This window comes from Zalophus californianus, chromosome 14 (assembly GCF_009762305.2).
Source record: "Zalophus californianus isolate mZalCal1 chromosome 14, mZalCal1.pri.v2, whole genome shotgun sequence".
Lineage (NCBI taxonomy): Eukaryota > Metazoa > Chordata > Mammalia > Carnivora > Otariidae > Zalophus > Zalophus californianus.
In genome coordinates, this window is record NC_045608.1 from 68,443,367 (window position 1) to 68,461,877 (window position 18,511).

The 18,511-nt window shown below is 52.5% G+C and overlaps 1 protein-coding gene across 8 annotated transcripts in view; it reads left to right on the forward strand.

The window, feature by feature from the left end:
- Positions 1-18,511, forward strand: part of CTIF (cap binding complex dependent translation initiation factor) — a 288,471-nt gene that overhangs the window by 97,885 nt on the left and 172,075 nt on the right. For all 8 annotated transcript variants that reach the window (XR_003516957.2, XM_027576486.2, XM_027576491.2 and 5 more), the window contains 3 exons: positions 10,322-10,395; positions 11,667-11,771; positions 17,478-17,553. Coding sequence is in view for 7 of the 8 variants with exons in the window: in XM_027576486.2 (XP_027432287.1) it covers positions 10,322-10,395; positions 11,667-11,771; positions 17,478-17,553 (255 nt within the window). In the remaining variant the exon portion in view is untranslated. The remainder of the gene's footprint in view (positions 1-10,321; positions 10,396-11,666; positions 11,772-17,477; positions 17,554-18,511) is intronic.

Below are 18,511 nucleotides of genomic sequence, written 5' to 3' on the forward strand. Positions count from 1 at the left end.
CCCTGCGTTATTTCTTAACAGCTAGATGTGAATCTACAGTTACCTAAAATAAAAGTTATTTTTTTTTTAAAGAGCAGAACCTTTTGTTTCATTAGAATCTTTCAGCGAAATCCCATAAGGAAAACAAAAGGGGCAAAACTGCTTGGTGAGGCGGGGGAAGGAGGAGCCCACCTGCTGTCTCTCCCACTTCATCTACCTCATTGCTCTGGGAGCACCTCTGTAGAAGCCCCGGGTCACCCCTGAGACCCAGTGATCTCTCAGTTCCTTTCCTCCCTCGCCTTCTATGGTTCTGAGTCTGGGGCTGGCAGTAGGGAGTATCCCTGGGGCCTGGGGAGCTTCAAGAAGGCCTAGTGAGGAGCCTTGGAGGATGGGATCCTTTCCCTGCAGAGGGGCATGGGCAGCGTGGACAACTGGGGACAAGTGAATGGCCCCCATTATTTCAGCAGATGCTGAATAGGAAGCCAGCCAGAAGGGGCCTGTGGTGTGGCCCAGTCCAGGACAGTTTCAAATAACATGGCCATGTAAATCCGAAAGCACAAACTTAGTTAGCCAAAGAGAGTGGGCAGAAAGGATTGGATTCAGAGAAATATACTTGGTCACAGGCTTCACTCATTATCGCCCACATTTCCCTTTGGGTTTTAAATTCAAAGACAGTGGGGTCTAGTAGAGAAGGAAGGGACAGAATGAATGGATAGACAAGAAAGTTCCGGAATGAAAGGAATGGGCTTTCCTGCTCCTGAACTCAGCCCTGGTGCCATCCAGGAGGCCCTCTGTGCTGGTCACTGTTCTGCCCCAGTGATCCTTCTATTGTAGGGGCATTAAAATATTGCAGCGGGCGGGGGGCGGGGGGGGGGCAGGAATCGCTCCTTGTCTCCCACCAGCATGTGGGATGCTGTCCTTGGTGCTGAACACAAACATGCGCATACATGCACACGCACTCACACACGCACAAAATTACTACGACAGGACTGTTTCTCAAATTCTGGTTCAACTGGGAGCCTAAGAGGAGTTTCAGACCCGGCCTGTAGGAAGCCCCTGTTTGGGCCTGGCAGATGCCTTCAGGGGCCTTTGGTCTCAGTGTCTCATATGGTCCACCCCAACCTACGCCAGCTGGGAGTCACTGGTGCAGTCCAAAGACTCATCGTGCAGAGGCGACAAGACAGGTCTCAGTGTCTCATATGGTCCACCCCAACCTACGCCAGCTGGGAGTCACTGGTGCAGTCCAAAGACTCATCGTGCAGAGGGGACAGCACAGGTCCGAGGAGTCGAGCGACTCTCCTGAGCCCTCCAGGATGCAGCTCGCAGGCCTGCAACCCTGCTTTCCCCACTTTTAATCCAAACCATGTTGCTACTCGCAGGAAGTTTTCCTGAAGTCAAGTCCTGGAGCCCCTCTGTTCTCTCCCCCAAAACCAGCAACAGGGTTGGCAGGCATCATGTCAGGCGGTGCTTGACCACATGCCACCTTCCATTGTTCTCTTTGTTTCTGTGATTCCTGGTTGGGCAGTGAGACCTTCGAGGGCAGGGATGATAGCCTCAGGACTAGCACTGTGCTAGGCCACCTCTGTGGGTGATAGATCGGGGCTGAGGCAGGGGAGTTGGGGTGGGGTCCTTCGAGAGGAAAGAGAAAAATTTCTTCTGTGTCTAAAGGGATGGCCCTCCCAGTCAGCTACACTGGGAACCTGTGTCCTTGAAGTGAGAGAACCCACATGAGGGTCAGGCTTGCTGTTGGCCCTCCTGATGGACAGAATCTGTAGAAGAACATTCTACACTGAGAAGGGAAATGGACTGGGATAGTGAGCCCTCTGAGGAGCGGGGGCTCTACTGCCCTTTGCTTTCTGGTGTCCAGCACCAGGCTGTGTATACACAGCTGCTCCCCTACTGGACTTTCAGCTGTGGGAGGCCAGGACCAAAGGCTGGCCACCCCTGCCTCAGTGGCCCCTGGCACAGCGGACAAATAGCAAGCATACTGGGGAAGTCCAGACCAACATGCCCCAGCTTCCTCTAGCTGGAACTTCACCTGTGACCCTCCCAGGAATGGGGGCAGTCCTCCTGCTGCCGGATGTCCGATTCAGTCAGGTTCTGCTTAGTCTCTAAACCCTCGTAGCCTGGAATTGTCCACACCTACATACCCACACACATGCACATGCACGAGCAAAAACCACCCCGCAGTTGTATACTAATACAGCAAAGACGGCGGCACAGAGGAGGGTTTATTTTCCCACTGCTCCTGACTTAGCATATTTTTCTAGCGTGCAGTGATTCACTCCCACCTGGTTTCATTCACCCAGGCACAGAGCCCCCCCGCCCCCCGCCATCTTTATCCAGCCCAGCTCACACCCCCAGATGCCCCCTTCACTTCACTGCAGGCGGTTTACTCCCTCTGCCCGCACTACCTTCCCAGAAGTGGGCAGAGATGGACTTGCAGAACCCAGCTGTCTTGGGGGAGGGGGGATGGGTACCTTACTGCATTATAGCAATCCGTGCTGGGGTCATGGTTTATTTGGGTGATGGCACTGCACGGTGCCACGGTTAAGAGCATAAACTCTGGGCCACACTGTCTACATTCCCATCCTGGGAACTAGCTCTCTGAACAGAAGTAGGTTCTGAGCCTCTGTTTTCTCATCAGTGGAATGGGGCTTCCTAAGGTTGTAACCGGTGTGAAGTGCTCAGAGGGTGGCTGGCATTAGGCGAGTGCTGCCTCAGTGCCTTTGCTCTTGTCATCGCCAGGAGTCCAGCCCCCCACCCCCAAGCTGGGGGTAGCTGTGCACACCTGCGGGGCCCTCAGAGGCAGCTCCAGTCTCCCTGCCCGTGGGCAGGCTGTTTCCTTTTCTTTTCCATGTGGTGTCAAGTGCTTGCTCAATTTGTCTTTGTGCTCTGTTCTGAGAGCAGCATGGTTCACCCTGGCATGAGGCCCCCTAATTGCCAGGGAAAGGGGCTGTGAGGAATTCGGCAGCATTTAAGTGCTAAACACCATCCTCTGAAAGGGGTGGTTGCTCCTGATGAGGCTTCTCAGAACTTCGGCCTTGCAGCAGCCTGGGAGGCAGGGACCAGCCGAACCCCTGGCTGGGGCAGGGATGGGGCTCAGAGAAGAGCTGTGGCCACAGGAATGGCAAACTGGAGGATGTTCTTGAGGAAGCCAGCACAGTTTTGTGAGGGACTCTCAGTGCCCGGACACCCGAATCCTTGCTGAAAAGTATTTAGTGAATGATGCTGGGTCCCACAGCTAGGATGAGGGGGTGAGTGGGCAGAGGGATGCAACAAAAAAAGTGAAGCCAGGGTTCCCAGTTGAGGGGATGCAGAATCACTGGGGCAGAGGGTTAGAAGACTGTTTCCCAAAGTAGTTCTGTGGAACCCTGGTCCTGACCCCACCCCCCAAAAAACTCTGTGGAATAAAGAGGAAGGATGGGGTGGGTTTTGGCCAAAGGAGTTTGGGGAATACTGCATACTATACTGCCACCTACTTGAAGAGTCAATATCCATCCAAGGCCAATAAAGGCACTGAGAAGGTTTGCAGTAAAGTAATTTATTTAACAGTCTTTTACCCAGTGTATCCCAAACATTTGATGAGGGAACCTTTTTTTTTTTTTGTCCCCCACAAAACCCTTCTAACATCCAGTGTTTCTAAAAGTGTGTTTCGTGGACCACCCCAGCTGCACTAAATTTAACCTAGCAATGCTCCTCTCTCCACGTGATTCTGATGCATATTGACATCTGAGAGCCAGTGGATTCGTGTTTCTAGAACGCCCCTGGGAAGCCCTGCAGCCGATGAGTGGGGAAACGCTGGATGTGCTGTGGGTTCCTGGGGCACAAGCTTCGAGGACACGGCAGAGGGGCAGAGAGGAGGGGTCTTGAGCTGGTTCCTGTCAGAAACAAAGACTGGGGGCAGGGAGGACATTTGTTTCTCTGAGTCCAGGAAGAGCACAGTGGTCCAAAGAGGAATATAATCCCATATCTTGGGCAGCCCAGTGTGGCCTCAGAGCCCGTGACGCTAACACCACGCGTTAACTTGTGTGCCAGGAAAGCCGACGCTTGAGAGCGCGGGGGGTGCCTGGGAACAAGCCAAGTCCTGGTCACCCTCTGCTCTGTCCTCTGCTTGTCCTTGCTTCTCACGTGGCTCCTCAGTGTGAGTAAGGGGTGGTTTGGAGAGTGAGGTGGATCTGGCTCCAGGTGGGAGGTTCCAGAAATCAGATTGCCGTCTGCCTGTCTGTGGGTCTGTCTGTCTGTAAGATCCTGCCTCTTTGTAACTTACAACCTACTTGGGCTCATGGATGAACCTCTCTGCAATCATAAGAGGGTTTGTGGAACAGATGGCATGTCTATTGGGGGTTGCAAGGTTTGAGGATTGGTGTCCAGAACTCAAGAAAGGGGGAATATCCAGACACTTCAAGGACTTAGACAGGATCTGAAGCCCCACGGCAAGGTGGCCTCATGGTCAGCTTGGATGCTGCCAGCACAGGGCTGGGGCGCTGGGGATGGGCGTGTGAAGCTCTTGGTTCCTGGTGGTCCAGTTTTGCTGTGGCACTCAGTCACTCTGCCGAGTGAGGCCTGGCCCCTCTGGGCAGTGCCCGGGCCACCACCTCTGCATTGACAAGGGACAGCAAAGGAAGGCTCAGCAGGTGAGGTTCTTCCCTCTCTGGGCTGAGATTTGATGGAGATTAATTTTGCTTCCAAGTGCCAGGCAGTGTCCAGCCCCTGTTGAGAAACGGTTGCATGCAGTGATTATATGCCTGTCACATTGCATTACAACAAGCTCTGAGGAAACATCCAGATTCTTGTTATATGCTGCAGTTATTGCGTCAAGTAGAGCGACAATAAATAGGGTCAGCCCCTGTGACCCAGACTTTCATTGTGAGCTTCTCTAGACTTGCCCTCTCACCTGTTAATGGGGTTACCTTCTGTCCCATTCTGCACAGACCGGCCGAACCTCTGGCCCACAGCCCTCGGCACCTCCAGCTCAGCGGCCTGAGGGCCCTCCTTCTTGCCCAGGGCCATCACCTCCTCTGGGGCTGCTGAGTGGCACAGGTCCGGGGTCCCCTCCACGTTATTCTTTTCCTGGCTGTGACCTTCCTATCCCTTCATCATAGTCGTTCTCTCTGCTGCCCACGTGCCTCGCTCTTCAGTGGCCTTGAATCCTAGGCTGGTAAATCGATCTTGACTTTCCCAGTCTGTGAATCAATCGTTCAGACTCGAAAGCAACAGGGTAGAGTCCATTTAATTGGTTGGCAGGCATTGGAGGCAAACCTCCTGTGTGCCTAGCTTGGCCACTGTGGAGGCCCAAGAAGAGAAGGTAGCTGTAGTCAAGGGGCTTACAAGTCTGGCTCCAGGTGTGAGGTTGGGCTCATGGATGGACCTTGAGGACATTATGCTGAGTGAAGTCAGCTAGTCACAAAAAGACAAAATACTGTATGATTCCACTCGGGTGAGGTATCAGAGTGGTGCAAATCATGGAGACAGAAAGTAGGAAGGTGGGGGCGGGGGAAGGGGGAGGGGAAATGGGGAGCTAGCATCCAGTGGGATTGCAGATCCAGTTTTACAGGGTGAGTGCTGGAGAAGGATGATGATGAGGGCTGCACAACCATGTGAACGTACTTAATGCCGCTGAACCGTATACTTGGAAATGGTTAAGATGGTAAATTTTATGTTGTGTGCATTTTATTTACCGCAGGAAAACAATTTGGGAAAAAAACTTACCTGGAAGATTTAGCTTTTTTTTTTTTTTACATTAATTTATGTATTTGAAAGAGAGAGAGAGAGAGCAAGTTGGGGGAAGGGCAGAGGGAGAGGGAGAGAGAGAATCTCCAGCAGACTCCCCGCTGAGCGTGGAGCCTGACATGGGGCTCCCTGACATCATGACCTGAGCCAAAATCACAAGTCGGATGCTTAACCAACTGAGCCACCCAGGCACCCCAATATTTAACATTCTTATAAGGGAACCATGACAAATAACGGTCCCCTTAGGCTGAATTTGTCAGTGCCAGAGTCAGTTGGGTATTTAAAGCATCAGGGATCAGGGAAAGAGACTTCGTCTGCTACTCTGAAGGACGGTGAACTTCACTCTGGGTGAGGTCTCAGACATGTACTTCGGAAGCAGAATTTATTTGTTTCTTTGATTTTGTTGTTTTTTGACCTTTGCATCTGAAATGCTCTACTACCCATGGAAGCTCGCTAGGTCGATAGAGCATGTGACTCTTGCTCAGGGTTGTGAGTTCAAGCCCCATGTTGGGCATGCAGCCTACTTAAAAAATTGTGAAATGCTCATGGATTATTGCGTTTGAGGCCTGGGCCCGCTAACATCTCAGGAGGCCTGGGGGCTGTCTCCTTGTGGGGGTTGATTGGAGTCTCTCTAGCCATGTGCAGTTTCAAAGTTGCATTTGAAGCAAGCCAGGCACCAGGAGTTGGGATGGGGAGGATGATGAAGCAACTCAAGAAGGGAGGGGGAGGGGGTGATATGGAACATTAGCAGTCAGCTGATTCGAGGACTGTAAATCATGCCATGATTGATTAGTGATGTCTGCCACTGATGGGAGACGGCTTGGCATCAGCGTGCGTGCCAGAAGAAACCCATCTGTAGCATTGCACTCTCAGAGACCGCTTTACTTAAATACAAAGAATCTCAAGTCCAGACTTCACTGAGGTCACAAGGGAAGGTCACTGTGGCAAGAGGAAAACACAAGCTTGAGGAAGACAGTGGAAGTTTATTGAAGTGGAAGTCAGTTTGGCAGACACTTCTTAGGCAGTGAGCAAAGAGCCCTGGGGGACCAGGGAGGGGACCAGAGACCCTGCCAGCCAGGGTGTCTGATCTAGTGTAGGAGAGGGATCGCTAGATGGAGTGATGGAGTGAGGACTGCCACGGGTGGGCTCTGCTGCCACACGTCACCTGCTTGGGTGGTAAGTTCAGGACAGAGCAAGGTGACTGTAGTTTGGGAGGTGAGATGAGCTTCCTGGAGGAGCCAAGCTTTGAAGGAGAGGGGCAGGCGAGGAGCAGGTTGGGTTGGTAAGACACTGTCAGTAATGAAAGGGATTGCGGGAACGTGGGACGGGACAGGTGTGGGTAGGAAGCACCCAGTGCATAGAGCCGCCGTCTGGCACCATATGGAGAGGCTTATGGCCCTAAGTAAACGTGGTTGATTCACAGGAGGATTGTGGCACAGTGGGAGGAGAAGGAGCTCTCAGGGCACCGGGGGAGGAAAAAGTTTTGTCACTTAGAACCTAGGGCTTCTGGCTGGTGGTGCCACTGGGAGGGGCCAGTCCCCATTTTACTGATAAGGTCTGAGGTCATGCACCACTCCCCTTTTTCCCTCAGCACCCCACTGACTGCCCTCCCTTTTCCCTACACCCCCTCATTGTCTCCCGCTGGTGTCTGTGAGGGGCCGAGCACTTGGGCCCCTCTGCTGGGGGGCTGGGCTACTCAACCTTTCCACCAGCCAGTGTGTTCTCTTTCCTTCAGACTGATTAAAGGCTGAAATGCACCTGCAAACTCCTCACTCTCCCTGGAAACTAGGTTGGTTTCCACGTGAGGGGCTGGTGAGTCGGGCGTGCTGAGTATGATGCAGTAAGGGAGGAGAGCGTGCTCACCAGCTCTGACCAACGTGAAGAAAATGAGGAGAATCAAAAACAAAACCAAACCCCCACATCATGGGCCTTCTCTGTCAAGGTGCTGGTATCTCCGTTTGCTGAGAGAAGCACAGGGGTGGGGTCACTGAGCCTGCTTCAGGTTCATTTCTCGTCCACTGGGGCTTTTGTTCAGCAGGCTCTGGGGCGATGTTGGCTGTGGTCTGCAGGGGAGTGGCCACCAAGGAAGATAGTAGATGGGGCTTTTCAGGGGCTGGCTCCTGGGGAGGTGGATGTTGGGAGTCAGGGACCAGCCCCAGCTGGCCTGGATCTGGGCTTGTCTGCCCAGGCTGCTGTGTTTGTAGGATTTGGGAGACCCTAGCCCTCAGGTGTTTGGTGTGACTATGAGGACAGGAGAAGGTCATGGGGTTGGGGCAGGGGCAAATGCTGACTGCGGGAGGAAGGGACACAACTGACCACCCTCACAAAGGGAGTTTGTAGAAAGATGGATGGTTGATTGCCATATTATTTTGCTAGGGCTCCTTGATTTCACGCTTCTGACCCCCAAACTGGGTCAACCTAGTGAAAGGTATTGTCATCCCGTGGTTCTGGAGTCCAGAACTCTGAAATCAGGGTGTTGGAAGAGCCATGTATCTCTGTGAAGGCACCAAGGAAGGATCTGGTCCAGGTCTCTCTCCCAGCTCCCAGTGGTTCCTTGGCTTGTGGCAGCATGACTCCGATTTCCCCATGGCGTCCTCCCTCTGTGCGTGTCTATCTCTGTGTCCAAATTTCCTCTTTTTATGAGACCAGTCATATTGCATTAGGGCCCACACATACGACCTCATCTTAACTAATTCCATCTGCAACCACCCTATTCCCAAATAGAGTCACATTCTGAGTACTGGGGGTTAGAACTTCAACATACGCATTGGAGGGGGGCCACCATGGAAGCCCAACAATCACTGAGGAATACTTGTGGGTCTCCTAGGAAGTCCTGGCCAGGACAGAGTGGAGACAGTTGGAGACCACCAACCCACCCAGGGCTTGGGGCTCCTGGACACTCCCCAGGCGGCTGTGCTCCCTAGAGGCCCTAAAGTTACCTAGAACGTCCTGTTGTGTCCTACCCTTCCCACACTCCGTCCCCTTTGCCAGGATGACCCTGTCCCTGCTTTTTCCTCTGCTTGCCTGGCCCTCCTGAATACTTGCAACCCCTGCCCAGGAAAGTTGTCTGTGCTACTGTGGCCCCTTGAATCAGTGTACGTATCACACTGTCTTGTAATTACTTATTACATGTGTGTCATCATACACCATTCTTTGCAGGTAGGGCCTGTGACTTTTCTACTTCTGTGTCTTCAGTGTCTGGCCAGGCCTAGGTCCATGGATAGGTCTCAAAAGAAGATTGTCCAGTGTAGGAGCTAAAGGACCTGTGACATGGCAGGTTTGGGGAGAGATCAGTCATAAAGACAGGGAATACTACCAGGAATCTAACCAGGAGGTCCTAACACACATGGAAAATAGTGCACATATCACATGCGTACAGTTCAGTGGATTTTCACAAGCTGAACACATTTTTGTAACCGGCACCCAGATCAAGAAACAGAACATTACCAGCCCCTACCCCATACCCCCTCTGGGGTCCCCTTCCGGGTACTATCTGAATTCTGTCTCCACAGGTTAGTTTGCCTGCTCTCGAACTTTATGTAAATCGAATCATAGAGTTGGTACTTTTTTGTGTCTAGGTTCTTTTGTTCTACTTTGTGTTCGGAGGAATTTACTTATGCTGTTGTATGTTGTTTTAATGTGTTCATTCTCCCGGCTGGGTAAAATTCCAGTATGTGAATTATACCACAATTTATGTGTCTGGTCAACTGCTGGTAAGCATTTAGCTGGTTTCCAGTGTGGATGTGTTATGCATAGTCCTGCTCTGCACCTCTGTGCTTCATACTGTTAGTGAACATTTGTGCACATTTCAGTTGTGTTAGTACCTGGGCGTGACTTCTGGGTCATAAGGCATGCACACGCCCAGGTGTACTGGAGGTGGAAGCGTTGTTTGTAAAGAGTGTGATGATGAAAGTGGCCTGTAGGGGTAACGAGGGATGGATGACATCAGGAGTGAAGGCACGTTGCTGGAGAACTTGGGGAGATCGTCAGCCAAGGGGCAGAGAAGTCAAATTATAGAAACTGGATGGAATAAAGTGCTTTCTGTCTACGGGATGTATCATGTAGGGAACACTGGGGGGACGAAGACTGGAGCGGGTTGACTTAGAGAATTTAATCCCTGGTGTAGCCTTGGTCAATGGGGGCTTCTCAGTGCTGATTTTGGGAAGTGGGGGCTTAACTCCAGAGGAAGTCAGCACCTCCATACGGACCTGCTACCATGTCTGGCTTTGCAGAGCCTCTGTGCCTGGGAAGAAGGCACTGCTATAAGGCTGCAGCTCAATAGCGTGGCAGCTTTGAGGACAGAGCCAGGGGCTGGGGGCAGCAGAGACCCAGGCTATTTCTGTACCTGACCGCACAGGTGTTAGACACCATCGAAGGGAGGGCCTGTGCCTGGGGGGATGCCAGGGGTCCTTATGACTCTTACTGGGCGCACCAGCCAGGATGCTCACTCCAGTGGCTCTCTCCAGCCCACAGGCTGCCCAGAATGACCACCCGAGGCGGGAGAGGGAAGGCCTCTGCAGCCCTCTCTGGGAATGGGCCTTTGCCCACTTGTTCTCAGTGTCCTGACCTAGCAAATAATACCACCCTTCTCATCCCCTGTTTCTTCCAGAATGGCAGCAAAGACAACTCTCTGGACATGCTGGGCACGGATATCTGGGCTGCCAACACCTTTGATTCCTTCAGGTAAGCTCCTCTTGCTCTTGTCTGTGCCATATGCCTCTGGCTGGGATGCCAGCTTCTTGTCCTTATAGAAGCGCCGTGGGGTCTTTAGAAGTTGAGTAAATGGTGAGTGTTCACTGATCAAGAAGTGGAGAGAAACAAAGAGGGGGTGAAGTAGAAAGGATGAGACTGCTGAGGAAGGAGGTCAGAGAGAGAGAGAAGGAGATGGAAGGAAGGAAAATGAGGGGAGAACGACCAAAGGAAAGAGAGAAAGAGAAGGGCGAGGAGGCTGAGAGAGGGTTAAGAAGGGGAGAGAGAAGACATGCTAACGGTCCACCCACAGGGAAGAGGGCGAGAAGGCAGAGGAGTGGACCGGTGGTTGGAAGAGCAAAGGAGAATGGCGCGTGGCACACGCCAGGCAGCCTGTGTTAGAGCCAGGGACAGATGGCTGTGACTGCAGTTACCCGCCCCCCCGCCCCCCTCCCGGGGTCATAGGCATTGGGGGAGATGGCTGCAGGGAGGTCTGGAGGAAGGAAGGGTTGTCAGTGGTTCAGATTCTAGAAGGTTCCTGATGGGCCAGGTTGGAAGAACAGGTATTGGCCAGGGTTACCTCAGTATGTGGGGTGGTGCCCCTGAAAGTTTTGCTGATGGGTACCTACCATATGTTCACTCCTCTGGAGAGTGATAGCTTCGAACTATGGATGGCAGTGGCCCTTTAGCTCTACTCTGTCCCTGGCTTAGAGCTGGCCGACACTGGGCGTGCTCCAGGCACACCCCTAGCTCAGACTCAGAACGGAAGCACCATGGTCTCCTGGGACTGGGGCTGGTGGCAGCCAGCCTCCTGCCGTGTTGACTTGCCTCATCTACCTCGGGGCTGCCTTGCCGCCATTTTGAGCTGCTATCAGAAGCTTCAGGTTTTTGGCCTCCTTTTTCTCCAGCCTTCCTCAAATGTAGGTGTGAAAGCAAACTCTGAAGTGTTTTAGGGGACCGCTGTAGGGTAGGCATCAGACCGACACTTATGTTTTATAGGCCCGCATTATTGCACAGCGGCGTTGAGTGGAGGTGGGGGCTTCACACGCAGCTTCCTGCCCCTTTGTCTGTGAGCACAGAGCTGACACCACAGCCTCCATTCCAAGTGAGGGGTCTCTGTCCACCTTGCCCTTGGCTAGTGGGGGCCCTCCCCGTCCGGCCCACCTCTTTGTGAGGACACTCCCTGTGTCCGCCTGTCTGGTCCCCATCAGTAACTGGGCTGGTCGCCCCCTTACGTCCCTTCCTCACCTTTTCGCGTCCTCTAGTGGTGCCACCTGGGACCTGCAGCCTGAAAAGCTGGACTTCACCCAGTTCCACCGGAAGCTGAGACACACGCCCAAGCAGCCCTTGCCACATATCGACCGGGAAGGGTAAGGAGTGACGAGGGGCTCTTACATGGGGGTGGGTGGGGTTGCTGCCATCCTGGGGTCGAGAGGGGCCTTCCCCTGGGCAGGCAGGCATCTCTGCTGAACTGGGGACACATAGGTGGCTGATGTCCAGAGAGGCTCTCCACCTAGAACTACAGGCTCACTGGCCTCTCTCCAGAATCCCTCCACGCTTCCCTGCCCAGCCCCCTGCATCCGCAGCCCCTGCTCCTCTTTGTGACCGCCGCAGCTCTGCTTGTCAGCCATTGAGTGCAGTGGGTCTCACATTTGATCAGGACCCCTGGGAGACTTATCAAAACAGCCAGAACATCCTAAACTCCGATTCAGAAGTTCTGGGGTGGGGCCTGAGAATGTGCATTCCTAACAAGTTCCCAGGGGATGCTGGTGTTGCTGGTCCAGGGACCCCACCTTGAGAACCACTGGTGTAGTGTTTGATTTTATACTGCGTTGTCTCATCCTCTGCTTTTTTCGTGTTTCAGTGTTGCCTTGTTCTCTTAATGACGTGTCTGGGCCTGGGCTGACCTCAGGACAGCGATGTGACTGACACAGGGGATGAGACAGAGGGGGGGTTTTTTCCCTTTCTTTTTAAAATGCTTGTTATTTACTTAGAATTCATATAACAACACATTAACGATTTTAAAGTGTTCAATTTAGTTTCGTTGTGTATTTTCATAATATGGGGTAGCTACCACCTCCCTGTAGTTCCAAAACCTTTCAACGCCCCAGAATAGAATCAGATCCACTAAGCAGTTACACCCCAGCCCCCTCTTATACCTGGCAACCACCCATGTGCTTTCTGTTTCTGTGAATTTACCTCTTCCAGATATTTATAGAAATGGGATCATATGTGGTCTTTGGGCTCTGGCTTCTTTCACTCAGCATATTTTTGAGGTTCATCCACATTGTAGCATCTATCAGCACTTCATCCCTTTTTGTGGCTGCATAATATTCCGTCACATGGCTCTATCCCTGTTTGTTCATCCATTCATCTGCTAATGGGCGTTTGGGTTCTTTCCACGCTCTGGCTATTGTGAATGATTCTACAATGAACATTCGTGTACAAGTATTTGTTTCAGTCCCTGTTTTCAATTCTTTGGGGTATGAGCCTGGGGATGAAATTGCTGAGTCATGCGGTCCAATTCTGACACCAGTTCTGAAGTGTGTGTGGTTTTTTTCCCCAACACCACCAAGCAGTTTTCTGGTATCAGCTGAGTATCCTGCAATTTGGCTCAATTCTGACACCATCTACCTGGAAAAAAGTGTCAGACCCCACAGGTTGAGAATTCAGTCCTACACATTGTGCCCTCCCTGCACTGCAGACGCCAGTCAAGAGGCCAGGCTGTCACCTGTACTTCAGATCTCTGGCTCTAGATTGGGGGTTCCAGTGACCCACTCCATGACTTCTATTGATTTGCTGGGGGTGGAGGTGCATGGGAGTTGGGAAAACACTGTACTCAGTAGATGACTGGTTTATATAAAAGGATGTAACTCAGGAACAGCCACATGGAAGAGAGGCATAGGACGAGGGATGGGGAAGGTGCCGAGCTTCATGCCCTGTCCAGAGTGCCACTCTCCCGGAATCTCCCCGTGCTCTCCACCCCGACGCTCTCCAAAGCCTCTCCTTTTGGGCTTTTGTGGAGGCTTCATTACACAGGAGTGATTGATCGAATCATTGGCCACTGGCGATTGATTCCAACTTCAGCCCCTCTCCCCTCCCTGGAGGTCAGAGTCGGGACTGGAAGTTCTAACCCTCCATCATATAGTTGGGTCCCCTGCCAAGTAGCCCCCTCCCTTAGGTTCCCTAGGTGTTTTTGCAAAAGTCGCTTCGTTAACATAACAAAAGACACCTTGATCTCTGTCTTGGCTTAAGAAATTCCAGGGATTTTAGGAATTCTGTACCAGGACTGGGGACACAGACCAAATATATCTTACATAAATCACAATACCACACATGGTAATTCCATGTTTTAAGTTTTTGAGGAAATGGCCAAATGATTTTCCACGAAGGCTGAATATTCTGCATTCCTACCAGCAATATTCAGGGTTGCTGATCTTTCCACATCTTAGCCAACACTGGTTGTTCTCCTTTTTTTTTTTTTTTTTATTATGCCGATGGCTTTTACTTTTCCTTCCGATCCCTTCCTGTCCACTCCCGCCTCCCGTCACTGCAGATCTAAACATAACTGGTATTATTGGTTATATTAAACATAACTGCCTCTCACCTGCTCCCTACCCCACCCTAGTGGGCACCCCCTCTCTCGCCACCCTGGTCTCACCAGTGTCATGAGCAACAGCCTAGGGAGGGAGATGCTCTCGTCCCTATTTCAGAGATGAGAGAAATGCAGCTCAGAGAGGCAGACTGACTTGCCCAAGTGGAAGAGCCATGATTTAAGGCCTTCTGACACCATCCAGTGCCCAGGTCACCATACCAGAGTATCTGTGAATCAGCTTAACCCCCTTAAAATTTCATGCAAAATCACGTGCTTGTATAAATTTTTCTGGGGAGAGACCCATCACTTGCCTCACACTCTCCCAGGAGACCCCAGCCTCTCACCACGGCTCCTTTTTCCATCATCCTTCCTGTGTGGGTTCCATCAGAACTTCCAAGAGCATTTTTTGCTTGGGTAGAGAGGGGAGATGGCCTTCAGCATGGAGGCGCCCTATTAGAATGGGATAGAGCAGAGGCGAGACCGGGCCTCCCCAGGTTCCTGGGGGATCGTGGGTGTAGCATCCAGTGGCCACCTTGTGGGTGAGGCAGGAACTGTGTCATCCTTAGAGTCCAGCCATACTGGGGGCGGACTCCACGTGCCCAGCCACTGCAGCATCCCTTGGAAGCAGGGTACCAAGGTTGGTTGCCAAGGCTTCCTGCAGCCCATGTTTCCATGGAGGGACAGAAATCAGAGAAGGCTGTTGCCTTGGAAACTCTGTTGGCAGCAGTGACTCAGCTCGTTGGTAGCAACCTTCTGCCCTCCGAACCTGCAGTCCCTCCAGGGAGTTCAGAACCCCAGACAGGACGGTCTAGGAGGACAGCAGCCCTCCCTGCACACGGTCCCCTGCCGCCCCCAGGGGCTGCCGAGGCGCCTGTGCTGAGCTAAGCTGGTGCATTGCGTGTGCTTGGAGCTCAGGGCCGCTGGGAGTCCAGAGGTGGGGGATAGTGTACGCGATCTGGGGGTGAGGGTGTCAGCCATTCCAGTCAGCCAGCAGTCCCCAGCTTCCACACCTCCCACTGCCATGGTGCATATGAAATACAGATGCAAGCCACTGGTACCTTCACCAGCCAGCCTGTAGTTAAGAGGTAGCTGGATGTTTCCAGACCTTTCTCCGCCTCCTTACCTACATGCAGCCCAGGGCATCAGGAGGCTGGGGTGGGGGCGAGGGGGGAGCAAGAACTCTCCACTTTTCCCTCATGCCCTTCACACCCTCCTTACACCCCTCCTGCCCCAGCTCCACCTCCCAGAACCTGAGCTGTCCTTCCAGCCCCGGCCCTCTAGCACCATCTTGCCCCTTTACCCACCCCCACCCCCTCCCCACTCCCCTGGCAGGAAGGCTGACATCCCAGTTGGCAACATACTTGGGCTTAGCTCCAGGCCATTGCCTTGCTGCCCTCTGCCCAGGACATTTTCCCGAGTTCTCTGCTTGGCCAGCTCATGACCCACCTCCCTCCCTCTGCCCCAGACCATTCTGGATGTCTCTGGACAGTCTGGGCAGCATTCCTGTCGGTTCCTGGGCTGCCCCCAGTTGCCCTGAGAGGCCCAGTCTGTGCACTGTTTACACTGGGGCCCAGCCTGAGCCAGAGCCCACACAGAAACACTTGTTGAACGGGGGGCATAGCTCACGTCCTCTGCCCTCTTCCACCCAAGCCTTGCTGGGATATGCAGCCACCCCGGCTCCGCCTTCTGTAAGGCTTCCCTGATGCTTATCACATGCTGCCCCCTACTGGTAGTCAGGCTCACTGCCCTGTCAGATGAGTTTAGGATCTGTTTCCCAAGAGCTGTGAGTTGTGGAGGGCAGGAACTACACCAGATTTATTTTCCATGACTCCAAGGGAGGTTAACAAGGCCAAAAACACAAGAGATGCTCGGCAAATATTGAACAAATAAATGCTCTGAAATTTGAGAGTTGCATTAATTCTGCAGCTGGAAAATGCCACGGCCATCACATCGGGCAGCCCTCACCATGCCTGGGTCCCTAATAATAACAATGAGAGCTGTGGTCACTAATCCGTCCCGGGCACCGTTCCAAGTGCTCAACTCATATTATTTAAAACTCACCAAACCTAGGGAGGCAGGAGCATTATTATCTTCACGTTGACAGATTGCGGGAACTAGGAAGCACAGAGAAATGAGTAACTTGCGTGGGCTGAGGTCGGCTCCAGGGTCTAGACTCTTGATCAGTCTCCGTGCTGGTGCTCTCTCCCCTGGCAGCAGCCACAGCAAAACAGGGGCGCCTGGGTGGCTCAGTCGTTAAGTGTCTGCCTTCGGCTCAGGTCATGATCCCGGGGTCCTGGGATCGAGCCCCGCGTCGGGCTCCCTGCTCGGCGGGAGGCCTGCTTCTCCCTCTCCCACTCCCCCTGCTTGTGTTCCCTCTCTTGCTGTGTCTCTCTCTGTCAAATAAATAAATAAAATCTTTAAAAATAAAAAAAGTAGCAAAACGGTAATAGTAGGAGTACTAGTAAGATAGTTGTAAACAGTATTATTATTAGGAGTAGTAGCCCTAGTGGTAGTAATGTATTTACCATATTATTTATCTTACTATAATTTGATGTGATTATTACCCATATTTACCATAATAATATGTTTACCATTAAATATGGTATGTAAATATGGCTGTATATGTGGGGGTGTGTGCGTGTGCGAGCGCGCTCGTGCGCGCCGGGCATGATTGTAAGCACTTAGATACATTAACTGGTTTAATCCTCCTACCACCTTAGTTAGACACTACTAATGATCCCCATCTTATAAATGGGGAAACTGAGGTCCAGAGAGGTTACATGACTTGTATAGGGTCACCCAGTTAGTAAGGGATGCAGCTGGGGTTCCAGCCTCGCAGTCAGGTCCCAGAGTCTGCACCTTCAATACACAGAAGACATGGGTGTTTGATAGCGAATCGAGGCCAGTGTCTGTGCCCTGATGGTAGGCCTGCCCACAGAGGGCATGAAGACAAAGCATCAACATCTGAGTGGGCTCGCTGGACGGGCTGAGAGGCAGGCCAAGGAAGGAGAAATCCCTGTTGCTGGCCTGTGTGACCTCAAGAAAGTTGTTTGGTCTTTCTGTTCATTCATTGTCCCTTTGGTATAATGGGAGAGATGATGGGCTTTTGCCGGAGCTGTGATAGGTTTTGGGGTATTCATCGGCAGGGAGCTTAGCGTCTTTGCCTGGAAGGATCCTGGGGAGCTCTGGTACCTCTGTTACCCTCCCTGGGGGTTGGATGTCACATTAGTGCTGCCTGCCCCGGGACTGGTCCCAGCACGCCCACCTGCACAAAGTCCTTCGTTCCCGAGGCAGGGCCTGTGTTGTCAGGCCTGAGGAAGGAAGGCATGCTTCTCCAGAGCTCTTTCCTCTGGGTGGGACAGACTGATCCTGCAGGCCTTGGGGAGGCAAGGCCAAGTGTCTGCTCTTCCTGCTTGCCAGGCCGGGATAGGATGCATGAACATGCCGACTTTTCAGTGCCTTTCTGTCTTTTCTGGTCCAGGTGTGGAAAAGGGAAGCTAGAAGATGGGGATGGCATCAACCTGAATGACATCGAGAAGGTCCTCCCAGCCTGGCAGGTAGGTGCAGGAACAGAGTCTCCAACCCCCTCAGCCAGGTCCTGAGCCTCAGCCTGGGCAGAGCCTACCTGCTCTTTTGGCCCCTTGCTCCAGCAGTGGCAGATGGGCAGGGGTGGGCGCCTGCCGAGGTCCAGGGTGTCCCGTGGTGATGCATGTGGCAGCACGCTCTTGGCTATGCTGTAGGCATCGGTGGCTGGCCTGAGATCCCCCAGAGATGAAATGAGGCCATGCTCTGGCAACTCGGTGCACTTGGAAATTTTTTGTCCCTTGACCTGAAATCTCTGCAGGTGAGGCGTCCTGCATCGTGTTCCAGTGGGGCTGGTGGGGCTGCTGGCATTTCCAGCGTGGTCAGGGCTATTTTTAGGCTTTTGAAAAGTGGAGTTGTCCTGCCAGCCTCCAGGTGTCCGCTGTGCTTGCTGATTTTATCATCAGTTGGGCTCCTTTCCCTGAATTGAGCCAGGCTCCGGGACAATAGGATCCACTCAGCAAAGAGAAAGCAGATCTGAGTCTTTAGATGCTTCTGGTGCAGAAATAGTAGGAATCTGCATCCAGGTATGGGGTTGGGACCTGCCACAACAGAGTGTGAGCCAGTCTCCTAGGTGACTGAGCCTGCTCTGCCAGTGACCTGCCACCACACACTCACCACGTCACCCTTTCCTTCTCTCCTGAATCTCATGCCACTTCACCTGCACCCATTCTCTTCCTGCTCCTTTTGTGCTTGTCCCATTTTGTGGGTTCAGTGTTCATGCCTTGGGCCCATTAATGAGAGACAATCGAATGTACAGTCAAGGTCTCAGCAATCTGAAGAGGATGTGCCTTGAGCTGGTTTTTCTTTGTTTCTTCTACTTGGCATTTATTGAGTTTCTTGGATCTGTAAGTTTATGGTTTTCGTCAAATTTGGAAAAATTTCAGCCACCGCCTCCTCCCACCACTGGGATTCCAATGATATGTCTGCTGT